Source organism: Taudactylus pleione, unplaced genomic scaffold (genome assembly GCF_031769625.1).
Source record: "Taudactylus pleione unplaced genomic scaffold, aTauple2 ptg000281l, whole genome shotgun sequence".
Lineage (NCBI taxonomy): Eukaryota > Metazoa > Chordata > Amphibia > Anura > Myobatrachidae > Taudactylus > Taudactylus pleione.
In genome coordinates, this window is record NW_028284683.1 from 1643330 (window position 1) to 1663867 (window position 20538).

At 43.3% G+C, this 20538-nt stretch overlaps 2 protein-coding genes and 1 pseudogene across 2 annotated transcripts; all 3 read right to left on the reverse strand.

Moving 5' to 3' along the window:
* Positions 1-2606: 2606 nt before the first annotated feature.
* LOC148512593 (vomeronasal type-2 receptor 26-like) lies at positions 2607-3515 on the reverse strand. The gene has a single exon (XM_088482052.1). The coding sequence runs from the start codon at positions 3513-3515 to the stop codon at positions 2607-2609; it is 909 nt and encodes a 302-aa protein (XP_088338178.1).
* A 2478-nt stretch (positions 3516-5993) lies between these two features.
* On the reverse strand, positions 5994-8563 carry LOC148512594 (vomeronasal type-2 receptor 26-like). Its single transcript, XM_088482053.1, has 2 exons — positions 8557-8563; positions 5994-6892 (listed from the first exon to the last, which is right to left on the reverse strand). The coding sequence occupies exons 1-2, from the start codon at positions 8561-8563 to the stop codon at positions 5994-5996; spliced, it is 906 nt and encodes a 301-aa protein (XP_088338179.1).
* A 3242-nt stretch (positions 8564-11805) lies between these two features.
* The window catches only part of LOC148512595 (vomeronasal type-2 receptor 26-like), a 68829-nt pseudogene continuing 60096 nt past the window's right edge, over positions 11806-20538 (reverse strand).

Sequence of the window (20538 nt, forward strand, 5' to 3'; positions counted from 1 at the left end):
TTTTGGTTTGGACTGGAGTGTACTTTCGGGGGTTACAGCACCCTTTAACGGTCAAGCCAGCCGGCCCTTTACTTATGACACAGGCGCACGCTTGGCACTACTTTGTTGATGCACGTGCGGCTACTGCGCACACAATTCACAAACACAGAAAATAATTTTTTTTTTGGTTTGGACTGGAGTGTACTTTTGGGGGTTACAGCACCCTTAACGGTCAAGCCAGCCGGCCCTTTACTTATGACACAGGCGCACGCTTTGCACTACTTTGTTGATGCACGTGCGGCTACTGCGCACACAATTCACAAACACAGAAAATAATTTTTTTTTGGTTTGGACTGGAGTGTACTTTCGGGGGTTACAGCACCCTTAACGGTCAAGCCAGCCGGCCCTTTACTTATGACACAGGCGCACGCTTGGCACTACTTTGTTGATGCACGTGCGGCTACTGCGCACACAATTCACAAACACAGAAAATAATTTTTTTTTTGGTTTGGACTGGAGTGTACTTTCGGGGGTTACAGCACCCTTAACGGTCAAGCCAGCCGGCCCTTTACTTATGACACAGGCGCACGCTTGGCACTACTTTGTTGATGCACGTGCGGCTACTGCGCACACAATTCACAAACACAGAAAATAATTTTTTTTTGGTTTGGACTGGAGTGTACTTTCGGGGGTTACAGCACCCTTAACGGTCAAGCCAGCCGGCCCTTTACTTATGACACAGGCGCACGCTTGGCACTACTTTGTTGATGCACGTGCGGCTACTGCGCACACAATTCACAAACACAGAAAATAATTTTTTTTTTGGTTTGGACTGGAGTGTACTTTCGGGGGTTACAGCACCCTTAACGGTCAAGCCAGCCGGCCCTTTACTTATGACACAGGCGCACGCTTGGCACTACTGTGTTGATGCACGTGCGGCTACTGCGCACACAATTCACAAACACAGAAAATAATTTTTTTTTTGGTTTGGACTGGAGTGTACTTTCGGGGGTTACAGCACCCTTAACGGTCAAGCCAGCCGGCCCTTTACTTATGACACAGGCGCACGCTTGGCACTACTTTGTTGATGCACGTGCGGCTACTGCGCACACAATTCACAAACACAGAAAATAATTTTTTTTTTGGTTTGGACTGGAGTGTACTTTCGGGGGTTACAGCACCCTTAACGGTCAAGCCAGCCGGCCCTTTACTTATGACACAGGCGCACGCTTGGCACTACTTTGTTGATGCACGTGCGGCTACTGCGCACACAATTCACAAACACAGAAAATAATTTTTTTTTGGTTTGGACTGGAGTGTACTTTCGGGGGTTACAGCACCCTTTAACGGTCAAGCCAGCCGGCCCTTTACTTATGACACAGGCGCACGCTTGGCACTACTTTGTTGATGCACGTGCGGCTACTGCGCACACAATTCACAAACACAGAAAATATATTATATTTTTAGCACTTGGGGGGAGCACCCCTGATGGACAGAGCACCCCCTGGACAACACTACAGCACCTCTTTAGGACTGGGACACTGCACAGGACTTTGGAGTGGACACAGCCCCTATGGAGAACTGACTGCACAACACAGTCCAGCCAGCCCCTATGGACTTTGAAGTAGTGGACACAGCCCCTATTAACAACAGCAGCACAGCACAACACAGCCAGCCCCTATGGACTTTGAAGTAGTGGACAACAGCAGCACTACACTACACTACACTACACAGCCCTAACTCCCACCCTCCCTCTTCACTGTCCACAGCCGAGTGAGAAAATGGCGCCGACGTGGGTACCTTATATAGGATCCAAAACCCGCGAGACTCGGAAGGCGGGAAGATGACGTTTTGCCTCGATTTCAGAATCCGAGTCAGGCGGGAAAAGTCGAGCCTGACTCGGATCGGACTCGGATCGGGGGGGCTCGGGGGGGTTCGGATTTCAGAAATCCGAACCCGCTCACCCCTAATATATATACATACACATATATGTTGTTAACTTATTACTTGTTATCCACCAGCACTTTGATGAAATTGTGTATACTGTATGAGGAAACATCTGTAGTCTTTCCTTATTTAATTATAAATTACCTTTTGGTACTGTAAGTAGGTATGGTAGAGTGGAAAATGTCTTCGTAAGTGGTTCATAAATGAGTTTAGTTATTAAGTAGTTATAAAATGGTGATTGGCATATTTGCTTCAATATTATAACATACTAAGAGGTATATTTACTAAAGTGAGGGTTTTTAGAAGTGCCTTTGTTGCCCATAGCAACCAATCAGATTCTAGCTATTACAGTATCTTCTAGAAGGTGCTAGTTAAATGTTAAGTAGAATCTGATTGGCTGCTATGGGCAACATCTCCACTTCTAAAAACTCTCATTTTAGTAAATATACCCCTAAGACCTGAATCCAAAATAAATTGTAAAATCTTTATCACAAAGCAATTAATTGGTGAGTTACGTAAGTCATCATTACCTTGGCAGCAGGTGTGTGTGTGTGTGTGTGTAAGAAAATCCAATATCTACAATGTACCACACAAATTAGTTTTAAAATAAAGCACAAAATACAGCAAGCTATTACAATATACAGTACTAAGCACCTCAGCTGGGTGCCTGTTACTCAGTGCTACTTTCTAGCTCTCAGTGTTCCTCTTCTGTTCAGCTCCGGTTTTATAATAATTGTGAAACACTTGGGGATAAATATACAGCTCAGGAGTCCTGCACTTGAGGCCAAGATAGCAAATACCTCCACAGCCACCGTGTTCTTTCCTTTGGTTCTCAGATATACAGGAATAAAGGTAACCCATACACTACAGAATATCAACATGCTAAACGTAATGTAATGAGCGTCATTAAAGCGGTCCGGGAGCTTTCTCACTAGGAAAGCCAGAGTGAAACTGGGGGCGGCTAAGATGCCCATGTATCCAAGGGCAGCAAAGAAAGCAGCGATGGACCCCTCATTACACTGTAATATCATCTTTCCCACCTCTGAGCTTGTGTCTCTGTCTGGGAATGGTGGAGATTGAAGCAACCAAACAGAACATATCACAACTTGTCCCGAACAACAGACAAAGATGATCAGTCTAGATAAAGGTCCTCCCATCCAGTTCTTCAGCTTCTCTCCAGGCTTAGAGGATCTGAAGGCAACTATGACAATGGTGGTCTTGGCCAGGGTGCAGGAGACAGCCAGGGTGAAAGTCACACTGAAGACCACTTGTCTCAGTAGACAGGTCAGCGCTGTGGGTTTTCCAATAAATAACAGGATGCAGAGGAAAGAAAACATGAGAGACACAAGGAGGATGAAACTTAGATGTGTGTTATTGGCTTTAACGATCGGAGTGTCCATGTGTTTTATAAAGATCACTAGTGCCGCAGTAGTCACAACAAAGAAAATTCCAGCGAAAACAATTAGTACAGCTCCTAGTGGTTCCTGCATAGACAGGAACAGCATCACCCTCTTTATACATCTGTCTTTCTTCTCATTAGGCCATTCATCCTCTGGACATATGATACACGTCTCTGCATCTGAGAACATAAAAGAATGTAATTAAAATTCAAAATACCTGCACTTTCCTCATAGTCCTTGTGTACACAGAGCCTGATTTAGAGATGTAGGCAATCCAGCTGGCCCTTTATTTATGGGATACAGGCGCACGCTTGGCACTACTTTGTTGATGCACGTGCGGCTACTGCGCACACAATTCACAAACACAGAAAATAATTTTTTTTTGGTTTGGACTGGAGTGTACTTTCGGGGGTTACAGCACCCTTAACGGTCAAGCCAGCCGGCCCTTTACTTATGACACAGGCGCACGCTTGGCACTACTTTGTTGATGCACGTGCGGCTACTGCGCACACAATTCACAAACACAGAAAATAATTTTTTTTTTGGTTTGGACTGGAGTGTACTTTCGGGGGTTACAGCACCCTTAACGGTCAAGCCAGCCGGCCCTTTACTTATGACACAGGCGCACGCTTGGCACTACTTTGTTGATGCACGTGCGGCTACTGCGCACACAATTCACAAACACAGAAAATAATTTTTTTTTGGTTTGGACTGGAGTGTACTTTCGGGGGTTACAGCACCCTTTAACGGTCAAGCCAGCCGGCCCTTTACTTATGACACAGGCGCACGCTTGGCACTACTTTGTTGATGCACGTGCGGCTACTGCGCACACAATTCACAAACACAGAAAATAATTTTTTTTTTGGTTTGGACTGGAGTGTACTTTCGGGGGTTACAGCACCCTTAACGGTCAAGCCAGCCGGCCCTTTACTTATGACACAGGCGCACGCTTGGCACTACTGTGTTGATGCACGTGCGGCTACTGCGCACACAATTCACAAACACAGAAAATAATTTTTTTTTTGGTTTGGACTGGAGTGTACTTTCGGGGGTTACAGCACCCTTAACGGTCAAGCCAGCCGGCCCTTTACTTATGACACAGGCGCACGCTTGGCACTACTTTGTTGATGCACGTGCGGCTACTGCGCACACAATTCACAAACACAGAAAATAATTTTTTTTTTGGTTTGGACTGGAGTGTACTTTCGGGGGTTACAGCACCCTTAACGGTCAAGCCAGCCGGCCCTTTACTTATGACACAGGCGCACGCTTGGCACTACTTTGTTGATGCACGTGCGGCTACTGCGCACACAATTCACAAACACAGAAAATAATTTTTTTTTGGTTTGGACTGGAGTGTACTTTCGGGGGTTACAGCACCCTTTAACGGTCAAGCCAGCCGGCCCTTTACTTATGACACAGGCGCACGCTTGGCACTACTTTGTTGATGCACGTGCGGCTACTGCGCACACAATTCACAAACACAGAAAATATATTATATTTTTAGCACTTGGGGGGAGCACCCCTGATGGACAGAGCACCCCCTGGACAACACTACAGCACCTCTTTAGGACTGGGACACTGCACAGGACTTTGGAGTGGACACAGCCCCTATGGAGAACTGACTGCACAACACAGTCCAGCCAGCCCCTATGGACTTTGAAGTAGTGGACACAGCCCCTATTAACAACAGCAGCACAGCACAACACAGCCAGCCCCTATGGACTTTGAAGTAGTGGACAACAGCAGCACTACACTACACTACACTACACAGCCCTAACTCCCACCCTCCCTCTTCACTGTCCACAGCCGAGTGAGAAAATGGCGCCGACGTGGGTACCTTATATAGGATCCAAAACCCGCGAGACTCGGAAGGCGGGAAGATGACGTTTTGCCTCGATTTCAGAATCCGAGTCAGGCGGGAAAAGTCGAGCCTGACTCGGATCGGACTCGGATCGGGGGGGCTCGGGGGGGTTCGGATTTCAGAAATCCGAACCCGCTCACCCCTAATATATATACATACACATATATGTTGTTAACTTATTACTTGTTATCCACCAGCACTTTGATGAAATTGTGTATACTGTATGAGGAAACATCTGTAGTCTTTCCTTATTTAATTATAAATTACCTTTTGGTACTGTAAGTAGGTATGGTAGAGTGGAAAATGTCTTCGTAAGTGGTTCATAAATGAGTTTAGTTATTAAGTAGTTATAAAATGGTGATTGGCATATTTGCTTCAATATTATAACATACTAAGAGGTATATTTACTAAAGTGAGGGTTTTTAGAAGTGCCTTTGTTGCCCATAGCAACCAATCAGATTCTAGCTATTACAGTATCTTCTAGAAGGTGCTAGTTAAATGTTAAGTAGAATCTGATTGGCTGCTATGGGCAACATCTCCACTTCTAAAAACTCTCATTTTAGTAAATATACCCCTAAGACCTGAATCCAAAATAAATTGTAAAATCTTTATCACAAAGCAATTAATTGGTGAGTTACGTAAGTCATCATTACCTTGGCAGCAGGTGTGTGTGTGTGTGTGTGTAAGAAAATCCAATATCTACAATGTACCACACAAATTAGTTTTAAAATAAAGCACAAAATACAGCAAGCTATTACAATATACAGTACTAAGCACCTCAGCTGGGTGCCTGTTACTCAGTGCTACTTTCTAGCTCTCAGTGTTCCTCTTCTGTTCAGCTCCGGTTTTATAATAATTGTGAAACACTTGGGGATAAATATACAGCTCAGGAGTCCTGCACTTGAGGCCAAGATAGCAAATACCTCCACAGCCACCGTGTTCTTTCCTTTGGTTCTCAGATATACAGGAATAAAGGTAACCCATACACTACAGAATATCAACATGCTAAACGTAATGTAATGAGCGTCATTAAAGCGGTCCGGGAGCTTTCTCACTAGGAAAGCCAGAGTGAAACTGGGGGCGGCTAAGATGCCCATGTATCCAAGGGCAGCAAAGAAAGCAGCGATGGACCCCTCATTACACTGTAATATCATCTTTCCCACCTCTGAGCTTGTGTCTCTGTCTGGGAATGGTGGAGATTGAAGCAACCAAACAGAACATATCACAACTTGTCCCGAACAACAGACAAAGATGATCAGTCTAGATAAAGGTCCTCCCATCCAGTTCTTCAGCTTCTCTCCAGGCTTAGAGGATCTGAAGGCAACTATGACAATGGTGGTCTTGGCCAGGGTGCAGGAGACAGCCAGGGTGAAAGTCACACTGAAGACCACTTGTCTCAGTAGACAGGTCAGCGCTGTGGGTTTTCCAATAAATAACAGGATGCAGAGGAAAGAAAACATGAGAGACACAAGGAGGATGAAACTTAGATGTGTGTTATTGGCTTTAACGATCGGAGTGTCCATGTGTTTTATAAAGATCACTAGTGCCGCAGTAGTCACAACAAAGAAAATTCCAGCGAAAACAATTAGTACAGCTCCTAGTGGTTCCTGCATAGACAGGAACAGCATCACCCTCTTTATACATCTGTCTTTCTTCTCATTAGGCCATTCATCCTCTGGACATATGATACACGTCTCTGCATCTGAGAACATAAAAGAATGTAATTAAAATTCAAAATACCTGCACTTTCCTCATAGTCCTTGTGTACACAGAGCCTGATTTAGAGATGTAGGCAATCCAGCTGGCCCTTTATTTATGGGATACAGGCGCACGCTTGGCACTACTTTGTTGATGCACGTGCGGCTACAGCGCACACAATTCACAAACACAAAAAAATATATTTTTTTATTTTGTTTGGAGTGCCCTTTGGGGGTTACAGCACCCTTTAGCGGTCAATCCAGCTGGCCCTTTATTTATGGGACACAGGCGCACGCTTGGCACTACTTTGTTGATGCACGTGCGGCTACTGCGCACACAATTCACAAACACAGAAAATAATTTTTTATTTTGTTTGGAGTGTACTTTGGGGGTTACAGCACCCTTTAATGGTCAAGCCAGCCAGCCCTTTACTTATGACACAGGCGCACGCTTGGCACTACTTTGTTGATGCACGTGCGGCTACTGCGCACACAATTCACAAACACAGAAAATATTTTATTTTTTTTGCACTTGGTGGGAGCACCCCTGATGGACAGAGCACCCCCTGGACAACACTACAGCACCCCTTTAGGACTGGGACTCTGCACAGGACTTTGGAGTGGACACAGCCTCTATGGACAACAGCAGCACAGCACAACACAGCCAGCCCCTATGGACTTTGGAGGAGTGGACATAGCCCCTATGGACAACAGCAGCACAGCACAACACAGCCAGCCCCTATGGACTTTGGAGGAGTGGACATAGCCCCTATGGAGAACAACAGCACAACACAGCCAGCCCCTATGAACTTTGGAGGAGTGGACACAGCCCCTATGGACAACAGCAGCACAGCACAACACAGCCAGCCCCTATGGACTTTGGAGGAGTGGACACAGTCCTTATGGACAACAGCAGCACAGCGCAGCACAGCACAGCACAATACTACACTACACTACACTACACAGCCCAGCCAGCCCTAACTCCCACCCTCCCTCTTCACTGTCCACAGCCGAGTGAGAAAATGGCGCCAACGCGGGTACCTTATATAGGATCCAAAACCCGTCAGACCCGGAAGGCGGGATGATGACGTTTTGCCTCGATTTCAGATCCGAGTCAGGCGGGAAAAGTCGAGCCTGACTCGGATCGGCCTCTGATCGGGGGGGCTCGAGGGGGTTCGGATTTCAGAAATCCGAACCTGCTCACCCCTAATATATATATAGATATATATATGCCGCGATCGGCGCGTGGCTGTGAACGTAGCTGCATCAGCTTAAAATGGTGCTTTATGGTGGCTGGTCCCTCCCCTGAGACTGCCCACCATATCAGATGTGATGCGGATCAGTGCGGCAGCCCTGAGCTGAGCTCAGGTTGAACTGTCCTTCCACTCCTGCACCTCGCCTCCCTGACTCTCTCCCCGACCCTGCTTGGGTTTCTATCTGACACCGGCTGCTTGGGCATGGAACTGGAGAGGAAAGGGACTGGCTGGTGGCTCCTATATATTTGATAGTGGCACCATTTACTTAGTTTCTAATACAGTTTTGTTTATATAAAATTGTTGAGTAACTGCAAGAAGGTGTAACGCATAACTGCACTGTGTAATGCAGGAGCTGTGCAGACCCTTTTGACAGTGCACTGCCCCTGCCTCCTTCAAAGTGCCCCCTTACTTACAAGACATGGTGGTACCTGCTTCCCAGTCTAAAAAAAAAATCCGCAGCAGGTAACTGGAGGTGGAGAGGCTATGTGTGTGTGTGTGTGTGTGTGTGTGTGTGTGTGTGTGTGTGTGTGTGTGTGTGTGTGTGTGTGTGTGATGTGTGTGTGATGTGTGCTACTTGTGTGTGATGTGTGTCTGCATGTGTGTTAAGTTAACTTCTGGTACATTTTGTGCTCTAATATTTAAATGCCTGCTAACAAATGGGGTTACTCTCATTATGTACAGTCACAAAACCACTGTGGTAACTTTATTAGAGTACAAACTGATTTAAAGCAAATTTGTTGTGACTCATTTGTTTTATACCCTTATTGTATCCTGTTTATTCCTGTAAATTCAACAAATTATAATGAAAATAACTTGTTATCTATAACTGTTAAATCTGCAGCAATTTTTTAATTATTTAAATAGTTCTACAATGTAAAATATGTAAAGATAAAGAGTTGGTTTAAAAAAAACAAAACTATGTTTTAGATGCTAAATAAGGTTGATATTTGTATACTCAGTACATCCAGACCAGTTACAGTACATCAGCAGCAATTGCTGACCTCCCCCATCCTGTATCTCTATAACTCCCTGGATCACTGTTATCTGTCCCCATCTCAATATAATTCTAATAACCCCCAGCCAGTGTCCCCCCCCCCCCCCAAATATCTATCCCGCTTCCACGTACACACTGTGCGATACGGTGCCCGACTGCCTGATATGCCGGCCCCAGCCGCATGGCAATGCAAGGGATCATCAGCTGCATCGCCTGATTGGACTGCATGTACATGTAGATCAGGCGATGTGGCTGACGACCCCACAGGAACATGCAATGCATGATGTATTGCATACACACTGGACGATTTTACCAATTTGTCGTTCCGACGCGTCAGAATGGGCCAAAGCGTTAACAAAATCGTCTAGTGTGTATGGGGCTTAAGATTGGTGGTGGGATTATCTGCTAGGGGGCACCAGCCAAAATTTTGCCTAGGGCACCAAATTGGCTAGGGCTGGCTCTGGTGGTCTTGCAAAGGGGGCATTATTGGCAGGACATCCTGGCATCAGCAATTCAATTGATTTGGTCCTCTGGGAAATATTGTCATCTGGTGATTGACTATAAGTAAAGATATTGGGCCGTATTCAATTAGACGCAAAAAGTCAGAATCCGCAAAAAAGTATCTCGGGTGACGTAATTTTGCCAGGTGGAATCTTTCCGCCATATTCAATTCCAAAGAGTTTTCGTATACGCGGAAAGTCAATGCAATAGGCGGAAAAGATTCACCTGTGAATAGCAGGCGGAAAAAAGTACAGAATTGACGTTTTGGGGTGCAAACCTCGGGAAACCACTCTGAACCCTTGGGACAGTCCCCCACAGCATAACTGCGTCAAAAAATCCCATTTTCAAGTTCCCCATATTTGACAGGACTACTTATTTTCACAAAAAAAATACTGCTTAATGCTCTTCTTCACCTCTTGTGCAAAGACGCTATTTAGAAGCAATTGACAGCACTTAAGTACCCCAAATAGCTTCAGAGGGGCTATTCTGGGACATTTATACTGATCCCCTATGTTAGTACATCTTTTGGGGGGTGTCAGGCTGATTTCTCAATTTTTGACAGCACTTTTCGCCTGTTTGAGTTTCGCCAGGACGCATTTTCACGTCCTTTGGAATTGAATATGGCGAATAGCAGGGGCATGCACGATAAGTTTCTGTTCAAGACCATCGCGACCATTGGGCTTGCGGCGAGACCCTGCGGTAGGGTCTCGCTGCCGCAAGCCCAGGAGTGCTTTTGGCTCTATCAGAGCCAAAAGCACTCCCACTGACATCACTAGTGATGTCAGTGGGGCCGGCCCCAGACTGGGCAGCAACGCCCCCGGCACGCCCACCAAAGGGGGCGTGCTGTCACTCACCATCGACAACACGCCCCCTTTGGTACGAGACCCATAGCGACGGCTTGGCCGTCGCTATTCGGGTCTCACGCATGCGCACGACGGAGCTCCCTCCGTCGTGCGCATGCGCACTAGGACACCATCGACCCACTTGCGAGCGCTCAGCGCTCGCGAGCGGGCCTGAATCAGGCCCTGAGTCCACATACTTCAATCTATCGTAGACTCACACAGCTTTATGTGACCTGCTACAGTACCTCACCATTGTAGCTATGGGCAGTCAGCTACCAGATCCCAATAAACTCTCCAGACTGAAGGACCTACACATCATTGGGGGAGAAGTATACCTCCTAAACTACCGGATCCTGCAGCTCCTTATCACAGGTTGTTATTTTTTTTCTGGATTATTTCAAGTTCCGTTCCTTACTATACAGCCAATTCTGATAAGAATTTGCCCTGAAACTTTTATTTCAATTTCATTTCATACAGCTTCATATTCACTTACATATTGGGAGCTATATAGCATTTTTATAGCATTTTTAACTTTTGTATTTTAAATATTTTACACTGCAATTAATTCTCAATTATAATTAAATATTTATGTTTAATTTTTGTTGTATTTTATGACATAGATTAATTTTTATTTATTATGTATTTATTTATTATTATTTCTATATATATATATATACATACACATATATGTTGTTAACTTATTACTTGTTATCCACCAGCACTTTGATGAAATTGTGTATACTGTATGAGGAAACATCTGTAGTCTTTCCTTATTTAATTATAAATTACCTTTTGGTACTGTAAGTAGGTATGGTAGAGTGGAAAATGTCTTCGTAAGTGGTTCATAAATGAGTTTAGTTATTAAGTAGTTATAAAATGGTGATTGGCATATTTGCTTCAATATTATAACATACTAAGAGGTATATTTACTAAAGTGAGGGTTTTTAGAAGTGCCTTTGTTGCCCATAGCAACCAATCAGATTCTAGCTATTACAGTATCTTCTAGAAGGTGCTAGTTAAATGTTAAGTAGAATCTGATTGGCTGCTATGGGCAACATCTCCACTTCTAAAAACTCTCATTTTAGTAAATATACCCCTAAGACCTGAATCCAAAATAAATTGTAAAATCTTTATCACAAAGCAATTAATTGGTGAGTTACGTAAGTCATCATTACCTTGGCAGCAGGTGTGTGTGTGTGTGTGTGTAAGAAAATCCAATATCTACAATGTACCACACAAATTAGTTTTAAAATAAAGCACAAAATACAGCAAGCTATTACAATATACAGTACTAAGCACCTCAGCTGGGTGCCTGTTACTCAGTGCTACTTTCTAGCTCTCAGTGTTCCTCTTCTGTTCAGCTCCGGTTTTATAATAATTGTGAAACACTTGGGGATAAATATACAGCTCAGGAGTCCTGCACTTGAGGCCAAGATAGCAAATACCTCCACAGCCACCGTGTTCTTTCCTTTGGTTCTCAGATATACAGGAATAAAGGTAACCCATACACTACAGAATATCAACATGCTAAACGTAATGTAATGAGCGTCATTAAAGCGGTCCGGGAGCTTTCTCACTAGGAAAGCCAGAGTGAAACTGGAGGCAGCTAAGATGCCCATGTATCCAAGGGCAGCAAAGAAAGCAGCGATGGACCCCTCATTACACTGTAATATCATCTTTCCCACCTCTGAGCTTGTGTCTCTGTCTGGGAATGGTGGAGATTGAAGCAACCAAACAGAACATATCACAACTTGTCCCGAACAACAGACAAAGATGATCAGTCTAGATAAAGGTCCTCCCATCCAGTTCTTCAGCTTCTCTCCAGGCTTAGAGGATCTGAAGGCAACTATGACAATGGTGGTCTTGGCCAGGGTGCAGGAGACAGCCAGGGTGAAAGTCACACTGAAGACCACTTGTCTCAGTAGACAGGTCAGCGCTGTGGGTTTTCCAATAAATAACAGGATGCAGAGGAAAGAAAACATGAGAGACACAAGGAGGATGAAACTTAGATGTGTGTTATTGGCTTTAACGATCGGAGTGTCCATGTGTTTTATAAAGATCACTAGTGCCGCAGTAGTCACAACAAAGAAAATTCCAGCGAAAACAATTAGTACAGCTCCTAGTGGTTCCTGCATAGACAGGAACAGCATCACCCTCTTTATACATCTGTCTTTCTTCTCATTAGGCCATTCATCCTCTGGACATATGATACACGTCTCTGCATCTGAGAACATAAAAGAATGTAATTAAAATTCAAAATACCTGCACTTTCCTCATAGTCCTTGTGTACACAGAGCCTGATTTAGAGATGTAGGCAATCCAGCTGGCCCTTTATTTATGGGATACAGGCGCACGCTTGGCACTACTTTGTTGATGCACGTGCGGCTACAGCGCACACAATTCACAAACAGAAAAAAATATATTTTTTTATTTTGTTTGGAGTGCCCTTTGGGGGTTACAGCACCCTTTAGCGGTCAATCCAGCTGGCCCTTTATTTATGGGACACAGGCGCACGCTTGGCACTACTTTGTTGATGCACGTGCGGCTACTGCGCACACAATTCACAAACACAGAAAATAATTTTTTATTTTGTTTGGAGTGTACTTTGGGGGTTACAGCACCCTTTAATGGTCAAGCCAGCCAGCCCTTTACTTATGACACAGGCGCACGCTTGGCACTACTTTGTTGATGCACGTGCGGCTACTGCGCACACAATTCACAAACACAGAAAATATTTTATTTTTTTTGCACTTGGTGGGAGCACCCCTGATGGACAGAGCACCCCCTGGACAACACTACAGCACCCCTTTAGGACTGGGACTCTGCACAGGACTTTGGAGTGGACACAGCCTCTATGGACAACAGCAGCACAGCACAACACAGCCAGCCCCTATGGACTTTGGAGGAGTGGACATAGCCCCTATGGACAACAGCAGCACAGCACAACACAGCCAGCCCCTATGGACTTTGGAGGAGTGGACATAGCCCCTATGGAGAACAACAGCACAACACAGCCAGCCCCTATGAACTTTGGAGGAGTGGACACAGCCCCTATGGACAACAGCAGCACAGCACAACACAGCCAGCCCCTATGGACTTTGGAGGAGTGGACACAGTCCTTATGGACAACAGCAGCACAGCGCAGCACAGCACAATACTACACTACACTACACTACACAGCCCAGCCAGCCCTAACTCCCACCCTCCCTCTTCACTGTCCACAGCCGAGTGAGAAAATGGCGCCGACGCGGGTACCTTATATAGGATCCAAAACCCGTCAGACCCGGAAGGCGGGATGATGACGTTTTGCCTCGATTTCAGATCCGAGTCAGGCGGGAAAAGTCGAGCCTGACTCGGATCGGCCTCTGATCGGGGGGGCTTGAGGGGGTTCGGATTTCAGAAATCCGAACCTGCTCACCCCTAATATATATATAGATATATATATGCCGCGATCGGCGCGCGGCTGTGAACGTAGCTGCATCAGCTTAAAATGGTGCTTTATGGTGGCTGGTCCCTCCCCTGAGACTGCCCACCATATCAGATGTGATGCGGATCAGTGCGGCAGCCCTGAGCTGAGCTCAGGTTGAACTGTCCTTCCACTCCTGCACCTCGCCTCCCTGACTCTCTCCCCGACCCTGCTTGGGTTTCTATCTGACACCGGCTGCTTGGGCATGGAACTGGAGAGGAAAGGGACTGGCTGGTGGCTCCTATATATTTGATAGTGGCACCATTTACTTAGTTTCTAATACAGTTTTGTTTATATAAAATTGTTGAGTAACTGCAAGAAGGTGTAACGCATAACTGCACTGTGTAATGCAGGAGCTGTGCAGACCCTTTTGACAGTGCACTGCCCCTGCCTCCTTCAAAGTGCCCCCTTACTTACAAGACATGGTGGTACCTGCTTCCCAGTCTAAAAAAAAAATCCGCAGCAGGTAACTGGAGGTGGAGAGGCTATGTGTGTGTGTGTGTGTGTGTGTGTGTGTGTGTGTGTGTGTGTGTGTGTGTGTGTGTGATGTGTGTGTGATGTGTGCTACTTGTGTGTGATGTGTGTCTGCATGTGTGTTAAGTTAACTTCTGGTACATTTTGTGCTCTAATATTTAAATGCCTGCTAACAAATGGGGTTACTCTCATTATGTACAGTCACAAAACCACTGTGGTAACTTTATTAGAGTACAAACTGATTTAAAGCAAATTTGTTGTGACTCATTTGTTTTATACCCTTATTGTATCCTGTTTATTCCTGTAAATTCAACAAATTATAATGAAAATAACTTGTTATCTATAACTGTTAAATCTGCAGCAATTTTTTAATTATTTAAATAGTTCTACAATGTAAAATATGTAAAGATAAAGAGTTGGTTTAAAAAAAACAAAACTATGTTTTAGATGCTAAATAAGGTTGATATTTGTATACTCAGTACATCCAGACCAGTTACAGTACATCAGCAGCAATTGCTGACCTCCCCCATCCTGTATCTCTATAACTCCCTGGATCACTGTTATCTGTCCCCATCTCAATATAATTCTAATAACCCCCAGCCAGTGTCCCCCCCCCCCCCAAATATCTATCCCGCTTCCACGTACACACTGTGCGATACGGTGCCCGACTGCCTGATATGCCGGCCCCAGCCGCATGGCAATGCAAGGGATCATCAGCTGCATCGCCTGATTGGACTGCATGTACATGTAGATCAGGCGATGTGGCTGACGACCCCACAGGAACATGCAATGCATGATGTATTGCATACACACTGGACGATTTTACCAATTTGTCGTTCCGACGCGTCAGAATGGGCCAAAGCGTTAACAAAATCGTCTAGTGTGTATGGGGCTTAAGATTGGTGGTGGGATTATCTGCTAGGGGGCACCAGCCAAAATTTTGCCTAGGGCACCAAATTGGCTAGGGCTGGCTCTGGTGGTCTTGCAAAGGGGGCATTATTGGCAGGACATCCTGGCATCAGCAATTCAATTGATTTGGTCCTCTGGGAAATATTGTCATCTGGTGATTGACTATAAGTAAAGATATTGGGCCGTATTCAATTAGACGCAAAAAGTCAGAATCCGCAAAAAAGTATCTCGGGTGACGTAATTTTGCCAGGTGGAATCTTTCCGCCATATTCAATTCCAAAGAGTTTTCGTATACGCGGAAAGTCAATGCAATAGGCGGAAAAGATTCACCTGTGAATAGCAGGCGGAAAAAAGTACAGAATTGACGTTTTGGGGTGCAAACCTCGGGAAATCACTCTGAACCCTTGGGACAGTCCCCCACAGCATAACTGCGTCAAAAAATCCCATTTTCAAGTTCCCCAAATTTGACAGGACTACTTATTTTCACAAAAAAAATACTGCTTAATGCTCTTCTTCACCTCTTGTGCAAAGACGCTATTTAGAAGCAATTGACAGCACTTAAGTACCCCAAATAGCTTCAGAGGGGCTATTCTGGGAAATTTATACTGATCCCCTATGTTAGTACATCTTTTGGGGGGTGTCAGGCTGATTTCTCAATTTTTGACAGCACTTTTCGCCTGTTTGAGTTTCGCCAGGACGCATTTTCACGTCCTTTGGAATTGAATATGGCGAATAGCAGGGGCATGCACGATAAGTTTCTGTTCAAGACCATCGCGACCATTGGGCTTGCGGCGAGACCCTGCGGTAGGGTCTCGCTGCCGCAAGCCCAGGAGTGCTTTTGGCTCTATCAGAGCCAAAAGCACTCCCACTGACATCACTAGTGATGTCAGTGGGGCCGGCCCCAGACTGGGCAGCAACGCCCCCGGCACGCCCACCAAAGGGGGCGTGCTGTCACTCACCATCGACAACACGCCCCCTTTGGTACGAGACCCATAGCGACGGCTTGGCCGTCGCTATTCGGGTCTCACGCATGCGCACGACGGAGCTCCCTCCGTCGTGCGCATGCGCACTAGGACACCATCGACCCACTTGCGAGCGCTCAGCGCTCGCGAGCGGGCCTGAATCAGGCCCTGAGTCCACATACTTCAATCTATCGTAGACTCACACAGCTTTATGTGACCTGCTACAGTACCTCACCATTGTAGCTATGGGCAGTCAGCTACCAGATCCCAATAAACTCTCCAGACTGAAGGACCTACACATCATTGGGGGAGAAGTATACCTCCTAAACTACCGGATCCTGCAGCTCCTTATCACAGGTTGTTATTTTTTTTCTGGATTATTTCAAGTTACGTTCCTTACTATACAGCCAATTCTGATAAGAATTTGCCCTGAAACTTTTATTTCAATTTCATTTCATACAGCTTCATATTCACTTACATATTGGGAGCTATATAGCATTTTTATAGCATTTTTAACTTTTGTATTTTAAATATTTTACACTGCAATTAATTCTCAATTATAATTAAATATTTATGTTTAATTTTTGTTGTATTTTATGACATAGATTAATTTTTATTTATTATGTATTTATTTATTATTATTTCTATATATATATATATATACATACACATATATGTTGTTAACTTATTACTTGTTATCCACCAGCACTTTGATGAAATTGTGTATACTGTATGAGGAAACATCTGTAGTCTTTCCTTATTTAATTATAAATTACCTTTTGGTACTGTAAGTAGGTATGGTAGAGTGGAAAATGTCTTCGTAAGTGGTTCATAAATGAGTTTAGTTATTAAGTAGTTATAAAATGGTGATTGGCATATTTGCTTCAATATTATAACATACTAAGAGGTATATTTACTAAAGTGAGGGTTTTTAGAAGTGCCTTTGTTGCCCATAGCAACCAATCAGATTCTAGCTATTACAGTATCTTCTAGAAGGTGCTAGTTAAATGTTAAGTAGAATCTGATTGGCTGCTATGGGCAACATCTCCACTTCTAAAAACTCTCATTTTAGTAAATATACCCCTAAGACCTGAATCCAAAATAAATTGTAAAATCTTTATCACAAAGCAATTAATTGGTGAGTTACGTAAGTCATCATTACCTTGGCAGCAGGTGTGTGTGTGTGTGTGTGTAAGAAAATCCAATATCTACAATGTACCACACAAATTAGTTTTAAAATAAAGCACAAAATACAGCAAGCTATTACAATATACAGTACTAAGCACCTCAGCTGGGTGCCTGTTACTCAGTGCTACTTTCTAGCTCTCAGTGTTCCTCTTCTGTTCAGCTCCGGTTTTATAATAATTGTGAAACACTTGGGGATAAATATACAGCTCAGGAGTCCTGCACTTGAGGCCAAGATAGCAAATACCTCCACAGCCACAGTGTTCTTTCCTTTGGTTCTCAGATATACAGGAATAAAGGTAACCCATACACTACAGAATATCAACATGCTAAACGTAATGTAATGAGCGTCATTAAAGCGGTCCGGGAGCTTTCTCACTAGGAAAGCCAGAGTGAAACTGGGGGCGGCTAAGATGCCCATGTATCCAAGGGCAGCAAAGAAAGCAGCGATGGACCCCTCATTACACTGTAATATCATCTTTCCCACCTCTGAGCTTGTGTCTCTGTCTGGGAATGGTGGAGATTGAAGCAACCAAACAGAACATATCACAACTTGTCCCGAACAACAGACAAAGATGATCAGTCTAGATAAAGGTCCTCCCATCCAGTTCTTCAGCTTCTCTCCAGGCTTAGAGGATCTGAAGGCAACTATGACAATGGTGGTCTTGGCCAGGGTGCAGGAGACAGCCAGGGTGAAAGTCACACTGAAGACCACTTGTCTCAGTAGACAGGTCAGCGCTGTGGGTTTTCCAATAAATAACAGGATGCAGAGGAAAGAAAACATGAGAGACACAAGGAGGATGAAACTTAGATGTGTGTTATTGGCTTTAACGATCGGAGTGTCCATGTGTTTTATAAAGATCACTAGTGCCGCAGTAGTCACAACAAAGAAAATTCCAGCGAAAACAATTAGTACAGCTCCTAGTGGTTCCTGCATAGACAGGAACAGCATCACCCTCTTTATACATCTGTCTTTCTTCTCATTAGGCCATTCATCCTCTGGACATATGATACACGTCTCTGCATCTGAGAACATAAAAGAATGTAATTAAAATTCAAAATACCTGCACTTTCCTCATAGTCCTTGTGTACACAGAGCCTGATTTAGAGATGTAGGCAAGTTTTATATTTCGTTTGGTTTTGCACAGGCAAAAAAGAAAATTCTCTTTGTGGGGCATCTTTATGTAGGTAAATCTATGATATGGTTGTAAAACATACCTTTTATTCAAAATACTTAATAAAATAGGTAACGGAAGATACCGTCAATACACTAATAAATAGACAAAAAAAAGGCAAAAAATATATATGTAGAAAAAAAGAAAGTCATTTCAATAAATTTTAGTTACAGTAACAATATTAATATTAAAGTCATGTATAATTGTTGGCTACAAATACTTCCTAAGGGAAAGCAAATGTGACAAATAAGTGGTTAATAGTCAAATCGATCTATTGTGCATGTCTTTTACCACTTATATCACTATCCAACACAATCCAGGAAATAATCGATAATATTCCTAGTGATAGGACTGTGATACTTTATAACAATATTACACTTATCTCTATAAAGTGCCAGTTACTTGTAGCATAACAATATTACACTTATCTCTATACGGTGCCAGTTACTTGTAGCATAACAATATTACACTTATCTCTATAAAGTGCCAGTTACTTGTAGCATAACAATATTACACTTATCTCTATAAAGTGCCAGTTACTTGTAGCATAGCAATATTACACTTATCTCTATAAAGTGCCAGTTACTTGTAGCATAACAATATTACACTTATCTCTATAAAGTGCCAGTTACTTGTAGCATAACAATATTACACTTATCTCTATAAAGTGCCAGTTACTTGTAGCATAACAATATTACACTTATCTCTATAAAGTGCCAGTTACTTGTAGCATAACAATATTACACTTATCTCTATAAAGTGCCAGTTACTTGTAGCATAACAATATTGCACTTATCTCTATAAAGTGCCAGTTACTTGTAGCATAACAATATTACACTTATCTCTATAAAGTGCCAGTTACTTGTAGCATAACAATATTACACTTATCTCTATACGGTGCCAGTTACTTGTAGCATAGCAATATTACACTTATCTCTATAAAGTGCCAGTTACTTGTAGCATAACAATATTACACTTATCTCTATACGGTGCCAGTTACTTGTAGCATAACAATATTACACTTATCTCTATAAAGTGCCAGTTACTTGTAGCATAACAATATTACACTTATCTCTGTAAAGTGCCAGTTACTTGTAGCATAACAATATTACACTTATCTCTATAAAGTGCCAGTTACTTGTAGCATAACAATATTACACTTATCTCTATAAAGTGCCAGTTACTTGTAGCATAACAATATTACACTTATCTCTATAAAGTGCCAGTTACTTGTAGCATAACAATATTACACTTATCTCTATAAAGTGCCAGTTACTTGTAGCATTGCTATATTGCACATATCTCTATAAAGTGCCAGTTACTTGTAGCATAACAATATTACACTTATCTCTATAAAGTGCCAGTTACTTGTAGCATAGCAATATTACACTTATCTCTATAAAGTGCCAGTTACTTGTAGCATAACAATATTACACTTATCTCTATAAAGTGCCAGTTACTTGTAGCATAACAATATTACACTTATCTCTATAAAGTGCCAGTTACTTGTAGCATAACAATATTACACTTATCTCTATAAAGTGCCAGTTACTTGTAGCATAACAATATTACACTTATCTCTATAAAGTGCCAGTTACTTGTAGCATAACAATATTACACTTATCTCTATAAAGTGCCAGTTACTTGTAGCATAACAATATTACACTTATCTCTATAAAGTGCCAGTTACTTGTAGCATTGCAATATTACACTTATCTCTATAAAGTGCCAGTTACTTGTAGCATTGCAATATTACACTTATCTCTATAAAGTGCCAGTTACTTGTAGCATAACAATATTACACTTATCTCTATAAAGTGCCAGTTACTTGTAGCATAACAATATTACACTTATCTCTATAAAGTGCCAGTTACTTGTAGCATAACA